At 40.2% G+C, this 15449-nt stretch overlaps 1 protein-coding gene across 3 annotated transcripts in view; it reads right to left on the minus strand.

Annotated features, from left to right (window-relative positions):
- RAPGEF4 (Rap guanine nucleotide exchange factor (GEF) 4) overlaps positions 1-15449 on the minus strand; it is a 142989-nt gene that overhangs the window by 3522 nt on the left and 124018 nt on the right. For all 3 annotated transcript variants that reach the window (XM_009894545.1, XM_009894543.1, XM_009894544.1), the window contains 5 exons: positions 15094-15272; positions 10510-10600; positions 8208-8258; positions 7482-7569; positions 7081-7145 (listed from right to left, as the gene is read on the minus strand). In XM_009894545.1, the coding sequence (XP_009892847.1) occupies positions 7081-7145; positions 7482-7569; positions 8208-8258; positions 10510-10600; positions 15094-15272 (474 nt within the window). The remainder of the gene's footprint in view (positions 1-7080; positions 7146-7481; positions 7570-8207; positions 8259-10509; positions 10601-15093; positions 15273-15449) is intronic.

Here is a 15449-nt window from a genome sequence, read left to right on the forward strand (position 1 = left end):
ACACACATACTGAATGATCTCAGACATTTTAACGCACTGTCAAGCATACAGAAATGGGTTTGGCTGGTGGTCAGTGTTAGAAACACTATTGATATATCATGTACTACATTTTTGTGGATTACACATTGTATAATCAAATGAAATGTAGCTATTCTCAAATGGATCTAAAATATTTTAGTTCAAAAACACAAGTTCCCAAAAGATCTAGGGAATTTGGATATGGGTCTGCTTATATTGTTCCTGAAGGCATATATATTTACATGTGGAAAATAAGTAGATTTCAGGTAATAATAATTTTTATCCTATGTTAATTTTTGTACTTCTTCAAGCCATTACCACTAGGCAGATTTGCTAAGGCAGTTACCTTGCAAACATTCTCATATGTACTTAGCATTAAGCATATGAATAAGCCCCACTGACTTCAGTGGAACCTCTTAAACGCTTAAAGATAAGCACCCATTATAATACTGGATTGAGACAGAACGCGCTACATATTACAGTGTTGGTTCTTCAAGTGTAACCCAATCAAATGAAAATCAAAACACCATGAACATGTAAACATGAATGTTTCATAACTCTATGGATTCATATTTGGCTTTGTTACATGATGCTGCTATTTTGATTTATACCATTTCAAAAAGTACTCCCCTAAAATAACCATTTCAAGAAGAGACCATAAGTGGAACTCGACCAACCAACTTGATGAAGTTTCAAGAGCGTCTAACTTCAAGGGAAGCTTTGCTAAGGACACTTCACTTTTATGAAGATAGGTAATGTCACTTGATGTGCTTTCTAGATGGATTGTTAATAAACACCCTATTTTTTCATATCTGTAAATGTTTAGGTTTTGAAGCGTCATTTCATAATGATCTTTGGAGCTAGACTGTAGGCTCAGTGTTTGATTAGTTTAGTATTAATTTCTTAGGTGAAAACAGATTTATCAAAAAAATGGTGTTCTTAGGAATTATTTTACTCTTTTTTTATGTGGGGAATTTGTTCTGGAAAAAAAGTATAGCATTCACAGTAAGTACTGTGATGCTGTATTGTAGTGAAAGACAAATTATGTGTGTAGCGAAGGTTTTTAAAAAGTTATCACCGTTTCTGAATTTCTCATTGTATGCGCTATTCCAAGCAAGGAAAACCAAAGGGGCAATGAACTTGTCTGACTTCTGGTTAAAGCCTGAACTGCCTGGCTTCTTTCAGTTGGCTGAAAGGCTTCATTTTAAGGAGTTACTTTGCCTATTCCTGAGGATAATCTCATTCAATCTGTGCATTCAGAAGTATCCTGGCAATGATGAAACACAAAGGAATGAGGAAGTGGGTGTTAAGGCAGAATAAATTGAGAAACTGTGGCCATAAGACGGCATCACAACCCAACAGGGAGATTCTGGAGCATTATGTATCCTCAAAGAGCTCCTTTCACATTGCTTTTTTCCAAGTGCTGTTGTACTTCCTAATATAAACTCAAAAGAGCTCCTCCTTGGAAGGTGCAAATTGAAGAGAAAAACAGCATGTCAAGCGAAAGTAAATTTCCTTTCCCGGATCTTGTAGATAAGTTGGATTGTCTTCTGACACATTCAAGAAAATTAGAAACATATGCAGTGAAAATGTTCAGATGGAAGTTTAATTGCCAGCTCCTTACAATTTTTCTCCAAGTAGAGGATTACCTCTAGTTAATGCCTGCAAAATGTAACCTCTGTTTACTCACTGTGCTAAGAAAGACCATTATCGAAAAGCCATACAAACCTAAATTTGGATCTTTCTGAAATAGAACCAACTGCATAATATAACAAGCACCCACTACCACCAGCATGCTATATATACACAACAATACCCTTTCAAGTTTAACGCAGTCTGGAATAGTGGCAGCAGGCCAGCACATTATCTTCTAATCCATTCCAAACCCAGGTTTCTAAATGTTATAAATATTCATATATGCCATAGAAAACTACTAAGGGCTTTAGTCACACACTTTTTGCATAATCTTTATGTTCCAAAAATGAAAGAATGTTTGCCCTTTTTTTGCATAAGGATCAGAGTGTGAATTCCCTTTTGTTCGTCTCCACAGAACCCGAAAACCAATATGCGCAGATTCTCTAATCCTCATTTCACACCTGAAGGGTGAAGAGGCTTGACAAAAAGAAGCATCAGTGGCCAGCATCATGGCACTGTCTTGTGCTGCTATGGCAGGTCAGCACTTTCAGAGCTCTCTCGTGACTTCTGCTCCCTCTACAGGTGCCATTTCTGAGACACGCTGGGTAGTGCAACATGGAGATGGTGCCACGGAAACTGATCTTTGCAGGCTGTCTGATGATTTGAGAAATGGCACTGATATAGCTCCCAAATAATTACGTCTTCCCTCTCTCTGTGAATACAAAATTCTGTGCTGGCAGTCAAGATTATGCAGCTTAGGTTTGCAAAAAGTACAAATCAGTAAGTGGTCAAGAGTATGAAATACTGCCTGTCCTTAAGGAGAGTCGTGTTCTGTACTTTCCTCACTTTACTTTCTCGTCTTTGCTCACAAGACATAATTCTAGGAAAGGGCTTTTACATTTTTTCTAAATATATAGCTATAAAAGCAGTGTCACTTGAATGTTATATATTGCCATGTACTGCGCTGCAGGTTTTAGATTGTCCTGTATCTGCTAAATCATACAGAGTTTATGGGAACTAACATTACTGACAGTTTTGGGGGCTCTCCTTCGCCTGAAAAGAGGGTCATTAAAGGACCTAAAAGACAAATGTGTATTCTAGATCACAAGCTAATTGCGTTTGCTGTCTACTGCCATCTTTTTGTCTTCCATCTACTTGCAGCTCTCAAAATGTCCTCAACCTGCCAAACTACAACTAAACAATTTTAAAAACTTTACAAGCCTATTCATTCCTTTTTCCTCTATGACAAATACGTCTTCAGTTTTTACATAGATGGGTCTTCTAAAGCAACACTTAGAACTAACATCTACTGTGAACTCACTAGAGGAGAAAAGATGCAGGTAGTTTTTACCACAAAAGGTCATGGAGTATATGCCAACCTAGAAGGTACGTCTGAACAACACTAAGGTGGAAACAGCTCGTACCTTGTCTCCATCAGCTTCTTACAGTGAGATAAGTAAAAGACCTTCAATACTTCTCTAAAACCACGTCTTGTTTGGTCTTGAAGACAAAGCCTTTTATTAAATGCTTATATTACTAACACCAGTAATTTAGTTATTCTGTCTACTTACTGATAAAAGTATAAATAACAAGCACCAGGCTGGATTTTAAGGCCAAATGGTTGTTTCCTCCACCCCTTCCCTTGCTTCATGCAATAAAGGGCATAGTAAAGAGCACAAGTACAGTGCAAATACCAAGAGTATACCTATTTCTGACACATTCAATATTGTTTGGCCACGTCTTGTACAAACCAAATGGGTCCGCTTACAAACTTGCCTCTTTACACATAGCTGTTTCTCTACCATATATGTTATTCTCTTTCCTGGCTAGCTGTCTCTGCTCTCCCACTACTCACAGCCTCCTCCAAATAAGAGGCATCCATGGGGATCGGGAGATGGGGAAGGGGAAGAAGGAGCAGGCAGTTAAAAAAGCCGCAGCAGGTAAAGCTCAGCAATGCTCTGCAGAGTGATGTCCCCCCGCTACTGCCAATACCACAGTTGTGCCACTATACCTCTGAAAATACTGATTTATGGGAAAGTGTAGCAGGAAAAAATTGACTTGGTCCCTTTCCTTTTTAGCTTGACTCGCTAAAAAAACTAGGCTAATATGGTTTAACACTATCTGTCTGGTTTTCCCTTCTTCTCTAGATAAATTTGTTAAATTTGAAAAAAAGAACCCAGAGTTTTCAAACATAAGAAAGCTCCTACCAATTTTCTGAGAAAACAGATGGCTGTGGACAAGAGAAAGATCGTGTAAGTGCCCTCTTCTCCTGTCTCCTTCAGGGAAAAGACTCTCGTGCAAGTTCCTACGTTATGACAAAAGCCTATTCACACAGAATTCCCCAGCCATGAAGAAACCACACATGCCCGAGCCACAAGGAAAGCTCTGAGCAGAGCTCAGGCAGCCATGAAACAAACATTTAGGAAATCAGGCTTTGCTGTTTCTGGCACCTCGGGAACTCCTGGCTCAGACACTGTCTGACAGCTCCTGCTTGTTTTAAGATGCATTGTTTAATATAAATAATAACAGAAACATCAGAAAACATAAAAGATTTAAAGGAAGCTGTTTCAGCTGAAGAGATGCCACTAGATCAAACTTCTACTTTTGGCCGCCAGTTACAGGAATAAAGTTGTCAGCAGCACATCAGCTGTCGGGATCAGAGCTCTGTGGTGAGAATGCAGACACGATGCCAGAGGCTGTTCTCAGTTTCATCACTGTGCTTATACGAGAGACAGAGAGACCCACCTCCTCCGGTGGCAAATGGCACCACCCATGGCAACTACCCAGATATTTTTATTCATAAACTTCAGCAAGCATCAAAGTTAGGATGCATCAAGGGAAATAATTTTCCAAAGAACGAAGGTGTTATAGAGAGATCAGTAATAGAGTGGTTCCCAGCAATATTCAGAAGTATCTCCACCTGCTTGTGACAGAACATTGTGCAGCAAAACAAACAGGCCGAAACAACAAATGGCAGGACAGGATTCCTGTGAGGAAATCTGGTTTCTGCTTTTCTCCTGAAAATGGCAGAATAACATCACAGATTTACCTTGAGTTTATACTTATGTAAAAGAGAGCTGAATTTATCTGTGCATTATCTGGCTGAGTGGTCTTGTCTTCACTAGTTAATATCTGGCAATTATGTGTGGATGTGACAGTTGTAAGCTTAACACAAGTAGGCGGCAGCGACTGAGGTTTAACAGTAGGCTTTTCTTCTCTGCTTGACCTGATGACACATGCAAAAAGCTAAAAACTGCCAGGTCCACATTAGGATTTGAATGAATTATGTGGGTGGAATCTGAATACATGTTTCTTTGAAGAGCTATGGGTTGAGAGAAGCTGTAAAAACACCACAGAAGCATGAAGAATAGCCAGTGAAGAACATTGAAAACACAAAAGATATACTTGTAGTAAGGCCTGGAGAAAAAGCAGAGTGATCTTTTAGGTAGAGCGCTAACTGAAGAAAGTTTTATAATACTGAGAAAGGAGAATGCTTCCCTTTCTGTTGCGTGGTAGAGCATGAGACATTATATTGATCTTTGAAAAATATATAGCATCAAAAATACATTAATTGAGCTTCACTTTCCCCCCCTAAAGAAAATGCTCAAAGCTCCGATTACTGATCAAAATGGATGGTATTATATTCATGCCGTATAAAATTTTATTTAAAAACTTTGGGTGCTGCTAGTAAATCCATGTTCTAGAGATAACATACCTCTGAAGATAAAGCAATTTGCAGACTAGGGTCAAAAGGGCAGGCCTGCAGCAGCCTAGATACAGATCAGTGTAAGCTGCTATAAAATTCAGTCTTGGCCTTGGGAGTGCCAAACTGTGGTACAGAGTGGTGCAGAACCATTTCTAAATGACAAGCCTGGGTTGAACTTCTGTCCATGGGCAAGTGTTCACAGGAGAGCTCCTAACTCCTGTAATGGCTTTTATACATAATCAGGTATAAAGAAGAGCCTGAGGCGTGCAGCTCTGAGGCCTGTGGATGTACCAGCTCTTCTGGCTCAGGAGGTTTAAGTAGGCCAAGTAAGGTGGAGAACATGGAGCCAGCCACATAGCCATGGCTATAGCAATGCAGCTGCCATCCCTCCTGGTTTGGAGGTGCTCCAGCCAAGTCGGAGACCCTTTATGTTCCCCAAAATATTTGCTATCTACACTAAAATGTATATATTTATCTATCTAATTATAACAAGTAGTCCAGGAAAAAGTCTTTTTACGCAGGTAGAAGGCTCAAGGCCTTTGGAAGGAGATGACAACACAGTCTGCGTATGCAATTAAAGAATGTCATTATTGCAAAGTGAGGTCAGGCCCTTACTCAGGCATTAGCACTACCATTTACCCACAAAAAAGACTCAGCTTAGTAGGGAGGTTATTTTCATCCTAGGACAGAGGCTGTCCAGGAGCTACAGACTAAAATCTAAGAGAAGAATTCACTCAGAATGATGATCACTGTGAAGTTTTCTAAAGAGCTGAAAGTCCTCTGCTCTTCCCCTCTGCGGTGTCAGTGCAGGTAAGAAAAGCTCGTCCATAGCGCAGTAGAAATAACCATGGAGTGCTTCTGGTTACTGTAGTACTAAGAACAATCAGATATAGGTGCCAGAGTAGATATGCCCTGGCATGGCTGCTGAATGGAGCTTTACTGCAGAAACAGTAAGTCAGGTTTGGTTTTGCAGTGCAGCTGCTCATAGCTGGGCTTGGCTAACCCTGGTTCTCAGATGTAGGTGTCATTAACCACATAAATTAAGAATGTGGCCTTAGCAACCAAGAAAACTGCTTCCTCACTGCTGAGGAACTTGAGTTTCAGTTGAGATTTCTGCCATGGGAAGTTGCTTGCCTACAGTTTTTGACAACAGTGTTTGAAATTATGAGAGCTTAGGTGAAGGATTTAAAATAAATCAAATCTGAGTGTCATCTAACCTTCTATCATTGATCCCCCTTTCCAGTATGAAAGCAATCAAGTCACAGAAGTCTCCTTTCACTTGTTAAAGGAAAGAAGAAAACAAGATGTTGTGCACATTCTGTATTAAAGGTCCTTTAATTCTCTGAGGAGCAATTGCAGAACTATCCCAGCCTGAGGCAGTTCAGTCCTGTTTGAAGGAACAGCAGTTAAAATCACAGCCTGATCCCAAACTGGCTGTTAAAAATTGTCTCTAACAGCCCTGCTTCCTGTCACTGCTGCTGCCTCTCCTAGGAAACATTTTGGCTGTGCATGGCTCAGTGGGCAGTTGCTTCTCTACCTCTGTGAGGTCTTCTGGAAACCCAGAGGACCCCAAGCGCGGTGCACAATGCAGACTGTTTTTGCCAGCTCTTGGTCCTGCCTTAACTGTCCCTAGCCCTGGAAGTCATTGTTGAGAAGTCCACTGCTGAAGAGATGAATAGGGAGGTCTTTTTAAATTTTCATATCAGATATGTCATACATACCATTTTTTCGAAGTTTACTAGATTGTCAGTGAACGTCTTGTTTCCCTCATGAGTAAACGTCATGTCTGTACAGAAATAAAAGCCACATAAAAGCCCATTACTGAATCATGGCCGTACAAAACAGCAGAACATTTTATCTATCCCTTACAAAAATCGAAGCAGCTATAAAAGTAAAACATTCAGTTTTTAATTTGCAGCATTTCTGAGACTAGTAAAATTGAGGTATGATATTCAGATGTACTAAAGCCGTTTTTCTTGTCTCTGTGTCACGCTTTTTATAATGGAAAAAGATCATACCTCACACTGAGATTGATTTTTGCTTTTTCTTGCTGCTACTCTTATTCTTCAAATATTTGACAAATAGCTTTCAAGTTAATAATTCTGGTAACATCCAAGCTTACCTTTTATAAGTAGTGGCATGAAAGGAATTATTGGAGGGTCCAATTTAGCTACAGTTAGTCTGTAGGCCCGATGGTTTCTTGATGGATCCTTAAGAAAAAAAGAGAAATCAAATAATTACTAGTAGGTATTATTATATGTATTGAGGCACTGTATGCATTCATTTAGATGTCATGGCATTTATTAAAATACTCATTTTCTCCTGCGACTTTAAAAGTGCATCTGCAAACTAAGACACCTTTTATCATTCTCCCATATAGCTTACATGATGAGAATGCAGCCGCTAAATACAAACATTTTTCATGCCAAATAGCAAGGTAAGATATGATTACAAAAAAATTGTTCATAAAAGGAACCACACATTTTTCCTCCCTCCTTGCTGCTGCAGATCCAGTTTTGCATATGTTGTAACACTAAAATGTATCGCCTGGAAAAATCCAGGTTGGAAAATGTAACTTCCCATATGTACTATTGGAAAACATGTGATAAAGCTTTTCTGAGTTTCCAGATTAACTTTGAGTGGTACATAAGTTCTCTGAGAGTAGGTTCCTAAGAGTATAATTTATTAGTCATACATACTTGTTTTAGCAGCTCTAAAATGGGATCATAAACTTCTTAAAGTCAAACAAGGACATATAAAATGTTCTGAATCAAGGAATTCAAATCAGTTACTCAGAAACTGAATTAGCTCAGATTGTGCATAGAATAAGGGATCTATTGCTATTCACCATTAAGCTTTCAAACTCTGCATAGATCTTCTTGAACTTGCTTGGAAGTTTCTGTTAATAAAAACAAAAATAGCAAACCTTAATTAAATCCAATTTGTGTGGTAATTTTACTGTAAATGCTAGTTCCTTCTACAACGCCCTAAGTCAGGAAAGTGCTCTTTTTGCCAGATATTTCTAACAATGTGCTAATCTAAAATACAACACGTCTCCTAGCAACCAGATTATAAATAGAGACGGGACCAGCCATGAAACCTGGATCCTGATTTAAACCCCAACTTGAATTTACTCCTTTAGGATGTTTAGATTCAGATTTTTGCTTGGCTCACATTGCAATCACTGAATTCAGAATGTAAGTGAAAGTTCAAATCAAAGGTTTCAGGGCCTTCCTGCTTATAGCCTATCTGAAAATGTAATTTACACAAAGCTTGCGTAGGGGTAGCTCAGCTTAATTATTCATACCTATGATGAACTGCCCTTGCAACATTCAAATCCATGCCTGGGCATTTCCATGAGGTTTTTTGTTCATGCTGATGTATCACCAACTATTGCTCAAATTCTTGAGACATGCCCAGCAGCCAAGGGCTTCTACCGCTTTCTGGGATATAAATTAGTGAATAGTTTTTCAGTCCACAATACCTACACAGACAAATCATGGTCAGTTGATCATGCAGTGATTGCGATGAGATGGGCTTTATCAAATATCTTCTTTCCCCCTCATGTTATGTTATATATATTAAATAATTTTACTATAAACACTGTAAGATATGTTATAAATTGGTTTCACAGATCACAGTAATGTTTTAGGCACACTCAGAATATGTCAGTTTTCTAGATTTATTAAGAAATTTCTCTAAATTTGCTGATTAAATCAGACTACTACTGGCAGCGGGTAACATTAAAAATTAATAGAGACTTTACAGTGCAGAAATGATTTTTTGCAATACTTTCTACATTTGGAGTGTGTACCCTAGCAAGATATTTACACTGTGCCACAGCAAGGGCCTAATTTTTAATGATGTGTGTGAACAACTCTGTGCCTAGTTTGCATATGCATGCAGATTAGGTATTTGTGAAATAAGTGGTATAATTGGACATTTGCACCTGCAAATATCTAATTTGTGCATGCAACTAATGTTAATGCATGATAATATAGCAAAAATCAGGTCTTGATATGTTTTTTAAGTATATTCTGTGTCTATCTGGCTAAAAATCAAACTGCACAGATTCTCTTTATAAACTGACTGCCCTAAGAACCAGAATGTGATTAACATTCCCCTGAACCCAAGGTCACACCCCACACCTACAAATGATCTGTGCCCCTTCAGCTCAGACCCTGTGCCTGTTTCAGATAGCTGTATGTAGTAGATACATTCAATTCCCTCTTCTCTCTTCATACTACTCCTGTACTGTCTCAGCTCTCCCAACTATCCCTCTAAGTAGCCACAAATGAAGGGTCATTATTTTGAGAAACTGATCTGCAAATCTTTGTCTTTAGCACCAATTGTATATACCACTTGTAACATGTACTTTTGAAAATTGGAGTGGTGTCTTCTCAGACGTGTTAGTCTAGTCTCCTATTTCAGAGCACTTTTTTAAAGGTGTTCAAATTTTCATCTCAGTTGCACCAATGACTTCAGTCATGCTAACTATTTTGAATTTCTCGTGAACAAAATACACACATGTTCAAATCTGCACTTCTCTTGGCAACCATTATGTTCTTAGGGGTTACATGTGCTTACTACCTCACCCTGCTGGACACTGCACCCTATTTATACTCACACACAAAAGAGCAAAGCCACAGAAAAAGGCGGAAGCTCTGAGAATGAAGACCAAACTGAGAGTAAGCCGGGGAATCCAAGTCAGAGAGAAAACTGGAACTGGTTAGGACAAACCCACATTTTAATAGGGCAACAGAGTCCATATGGAGATCAGAAAATAATAGGTATAAATAGAGGATGGATTTTAGAGAAGTATCTATGGAGCAATCTCACTAAATGATCAGTAAATTCAGAAGATGGGCTGATGTAAGAGGTTAACTGGCTAACTCGCTCATCCTGTTGGGCAGTTTAGCTCATCAACAGAAGCTGCTGTTGTCACTCTTGTTAACTGCTTGTGAGTATTCAACACATCTATGGGTACATGGCCTTACTAATAAAAATTGTCAGCCTTAGCTAAAGGCTTCTGCTCAGGAGCTGAATTAGATCTCATTTTATCAATAATAAAGGCCCAAGTCATGTTTTTGCTAACTAAAAGCACAAATCCCAGTCAAACTTATTGGAATTGGATTTTAGCTAAGACTTACCTCCCATGTTAACGAGAGACGGCTCACAGCAACATTACTCAGTCCCATAATAATAGCAAAAAAGGAATTCAGATTTTTGTATTCTTTACAGCTGAAACACAAAGGGCTGGGTTTAAAGTTGGATTTATCAGTCAGGACAGGAGTACACATGACAACCCAAAGAGAGCTGAACCCAGGTGTCTAGCATAGATGTGACTGAATTTGGGCAGCCCTGGACAGCACGCCTGCGGCACACCACTTCACCGATGTGTGAGTAATTCACCATACTCTGGAGGCTCCTTTCCCCTCCCTCCTAAAATGACCTCCTGCTTCAACTTCACTGGATGCCAGCTTCTGCAGGACATTAAAGGAGTCTTTGAAGTTCCTCCCCACCCAGAAACACAGTCCTGAAACTGGGCTCAATTCAGTCCCCGGGAATACCAGAAACAGTGGAAGCAACTGGTTTACAACCTCATTTGCTGCAGAACTTGCTGACAGCTTCTGAACAGCTACTGAATGCTGGAAGCTGTCCCTAGACAATCCTCATCACAGTTTACAGGGGCACCAAGTATTTTTAAAAGGAGAAGACCAGCTGTCTAGAGATGCCTGTGTGCCAGTGACCTCTCTCGCCGTATATGATTTCTAACTTCTAGATTCTGGAACTCTTTAGGATGTTTCAAGCAAAGAACTGCTGCTTGTTACCACCATCATTAAAGAGGTCCTGGGTACTAGGAGCTCTAGGTCGTGTTTCATCCCTAATGCAAAGGAGAACTTTTGTCACCAAGAAAAACTGAAACGTGTAACTGAGTATTACGGAAGATCCAATACACCACATGCAGGAGTAGATACAATCTGACAGGAACAGCCCACACAACTGCTCAGCTGGGACTGCATCAGGTGGCTCAGCGACTCAATGGGAAGGGAAGAGAGAGAACAGAGCCTAGATCTCATAAATCTGTGTCTCACTAGGTTCCTGCAAATAATTTGCTATTTTTCACAATTGATTTGCCAACATCTGATTTCAGAACCTCAGATAGACTTTTTTATTCATCGCTAAAGCTCTTAGCTCCTCTAAGGCATCCTCAGCTCCAGATGAAATTAGTACAATCATCACATCCTACTGTCCAACTCCATAATTGCCACATCACCCTATTGTTATTCTGTTCTTTCCGTCTCTCCGTTTCACCAGACTCAATGTATTGAGTGGGTAAGTCCTTTAGATCCAGGTCTCACTTGTGTCTGCACTGTGTGAACACTGAGCACGTGAATAAACAATCTCTCCCATCTGATGGTCTGTCTGTTGGAGACTGCTGCCCCCTCAGATCTTCTGGCAGAGCTGCTAGTACAAATTCTCCCACATCAGATTAGGGACAGTGTGCAAGGTTAGCAAAGATAAACTGAAACACTAAAGCCCCCCCCCGCCCTATTCTGACTAGAGCATGTCAGGGAGTGCCTTGTTAGTGGATCTGACGGGAGATAAGGATGAAAAGCAGCCAGGATAGGCTGTCAGGGATAACCTCTTCCCCAGGCACAACTAAATCCAGAAAGGGATAGCTGTGCCTGTGACATTGAGAATAAATTGCAGCGTGGTAAAAATAATTAGTACAACACAGCAGTAGTGCTCAAACATAGTAGGCAGCTGCAAATGTATCTGCAATATGTAATTTGAATCTATCTTTCATTTCAAAAAGGAAGTGTTTTGCCAAATACCCTATTAAGCAATGTAATTTGACAAAGTCCCTGTTAAAATACATCTAGATGTATGACATTCTACACCAAATATTTCGTAAATTCTACAGGCTCTACACTAAATAGCTCAGTTCCAGATAGGGGACCACTGTAAGGAAGGAGAAACAGTGCTGCATGGCTCCACTGCATATTTGCTGCCTGTAAAATGTCAGAAAGCGGATCCTCCAAAGCACCACAGTGTGCAAAAACACACAGGTGGTTAAAATCTCTTTGGTACTTACACGAGCATATTCATCTTGGCATTTTCCCTGTAAACATACACCCTTCAAAAATTTCTCACAAGCTCCTTGGGCTTATAACATATGCATGTGTATGGAAAGCATGATTTTCAAAAACTGAGTGAAACTGTCTGATTATAGTGATACACAAGAAGGCCTCTAAATAGCCTGTGGGTATATCTGCAAAGAGGAAATATATAGAAACTGGGTTTGTGGATATCCATAAAAGTATGTGCAAGTAGAAGGCCTTTCTAATACAATTAATGTGGGAAGAACTCCCTGTAGGAAATATAGTTCACTTCTCCCCTTTGTTTGAAAGTTTAATCCTACAATGGCTGGAGAAAAGAGATGAACCTGGTAACCTCTACATCCTTTCCTGGCAGATGCAAAGGCATCTCCTGGAACTGGAAGCACACGTGCACAGCACTTGGAGCCGGCACTTGGCCTTGTGCTTGGCTGCACAGACAGGGAGCGCACATCACAGGGTGCGTGGGGTGGCAGACACAAAATGATGTGCCTTCTGCAATATCATCTGAGCCCCTCGTCACAGAACTGAAACAGGGTTCTCAGTGACGGTTATCTTTGAAAATCGGTACGTGCAAGGCATCTTGTTACCACCAGTCATGCCGAAGATTAATAGTGCAGCACTGAGCTCTTCTCCCTGAACACTTTTCTAATGAGTCTAGTACTTCTAGGTAGGGTAAAGTTCCCATTAGGTCTCAAGGATCTTCACAAGCAAAACTTCCTCAAAGATATTGCTTCAAGGCCTGGGCCCGTGTGTTTTGATCCAATTTCTTGGCTTTTTCTCCCCTCTAACTTCGGTGCACTTTGTGTTTGTTTTACCACAGGCTGTAGCACCTGTTACCATGGCAGCACTGCACAGAGGGCAGCAGCCTGGCAAAACTTCCCAGCGCCTTTCCAGCAGCTGCAATTAAACCTGCCCGCTTGGTTTGTACGGAGGAAAATCTTGTGCTTCAGATTTGTCCGCTTTTAGGAGACAAAGAGGACTCAGCAGAGCAGACCGCTTTTAGCTATTTATTTTTAGCGTTGTAGTGATACCAGAAACATGGAAGTAAACAGGAGGTTGTCAAGCTGTTGCAAATAGCATAGGATTAAACCCATGACACTGAGGAACCCACGGGCTAGGGCAGTTTATTAAGGAGATATTTATCTGTAATTTTTAGGATACTTGATTTCAAGTGTTTATGGAAATTGCTATTATATCTTAATTTACCACATTTCAACATTTTCCCATTTCATGCCTCTGACTTTAGAAAAGACCCTGACGCGTCTGTGCGTGGGTGCCACTGCCCTCTCCTGGACAGAGCCCGCCAGGCTGATGACTTGCTTCCCAGTCGCGCTCTGTGGAATGAGATAATGGAATAAGCGGCATAGCTATTTTTAGAAACTAAAGAGGTAAATTCTGTCCTCTGTTCTGAGTATAAACCTGATCCTGCATGCCTACCACTAGGTTTTGAGAATCTTCAGCTTCGACCAACCGTAATCCGACCGGAGGGCCCAAAGCAGTTCCCAGAGGGAAGAGGGTACTTGCAGAGGGGGGCTTTTCCCACAGGAGGGAGGCACGCTGATGCAGAGCTCCAGTGTGAACACGGATTTCAGCGATGTGGAACTATTAATTGGGAGGAGGGCAGCATCACAGCTGTAATAGTAATCTCTTCTTTCACACAACTACATTTAACGATGCAAAAGTTAAAAACGCCATGGTGCAACTGCAGGTAATAACTTCTTTGTTCAGACTGCCTAAAGGCCTCTAGTCACAACGCCCAAAGTTGTAGGCAAACACTTAAACAGGCACTTCCTCACTACACACCTCTCTAAACTGTTTGTTCAGACAGTGATGGATGTAATAAATACACCACCAACTGGAAAGGAAGGAAGAGGGTAACAGTGATAAAAAACTTCATCAATGCAGGGCTGGGGCATGCCCCTGCTCCCTCTGAAGTCAGTCACACCCTTGCCCTCGACTTCAGTGATACGGAGTCAAGGCCAACATCTTTGGCTTGAAGGCGACAAAGACTTCAAGTTTTCATACTAATGAAAGAATAGAAGACAGCAAGAATTGCCTGCTATCCAACCTCAGGCCCAGCAGTTAGTAACAAAAAAGGACATTCATATCGTTGCATTTTTAAACAAAAGTATTAGAAAAATATCCCAAGCAGACTGAAGGTAACATGAGCCTCGTCATCTCCATACTACATCTCTTTGCTCTTGCCTCTGAGAATGGTTTTCCTGAACAGCACCAGAAATAATTCTCTTCTCAGGAAAATTAAGGCTCAGATTTGTTAATATTTAATAATTTGCATATTAATATTTCCCAACGCGTGTAAGGCTAAATGAAGGGTTCTCCTAATGAACTGAAACATATTTACTTACAAATTTGATGTGAAAACACAGCCCTAAGAGATCACAGATCAAGGAACAATGGCGAATAGGACAGGAAAGAAGAATATATATTAACAAGGTTCTGTACAGCCCTTTAAGGAAATGGACAGAATTACCAAGCAAAGAGCATTTTAACCTCTACTATGTGTGGCTGTCTGAAAATAAAAAATAAAAAAACCCTATAAATTGACTGTACTGAACCTCATTTCCAGCTCACAGATGATTGTATACTTACTGGGCTGCTATCTTAATATACTTCTTTAACAGCTGAACACGCTTGCTGAGTTGAGAGCAAAGACAAATCTCAGTGACCACCCAGAATTGAATTTCATTAAATCTTCTTAAAAACAAGTCCAGATTTGCTGTGGTCTTTTTAAAATTGTGCCTTCCAAAAGTGTGGTAGATCAATTCCAGCTAGGAAAAAGAAAACAGTTGGGGATTATTTTTTTTTAGAAATCTCATCTTTTGGACAGAGGAAAGAGACTAAGAATGACCAGGTAAGTATCTAGCCTGAAACTGGCTCTGCAGTTTATGTTTATTGTTGTATATATGACAAGGATTCAGGTTGCAAATCCAGTAGGCAATAGCTGA

The sequence above is a fragment of the Charadrius vociferus genome, unplaced genomic scaffold, assembly GCF_000708025.1.
Source record: "Charadrius vociferus isolate BGI_N301 unplaced genomic scaffold, ASM70802v2 scaffold161, whole genome shotgun sequence".
In the NCBI taxonomy this organism is placed as follows: Eukaryota; Metazoa; Chordata; class Aves; order Charadriiformes; family Charadriidae; genus Charadrius; species Charadrius vociferus.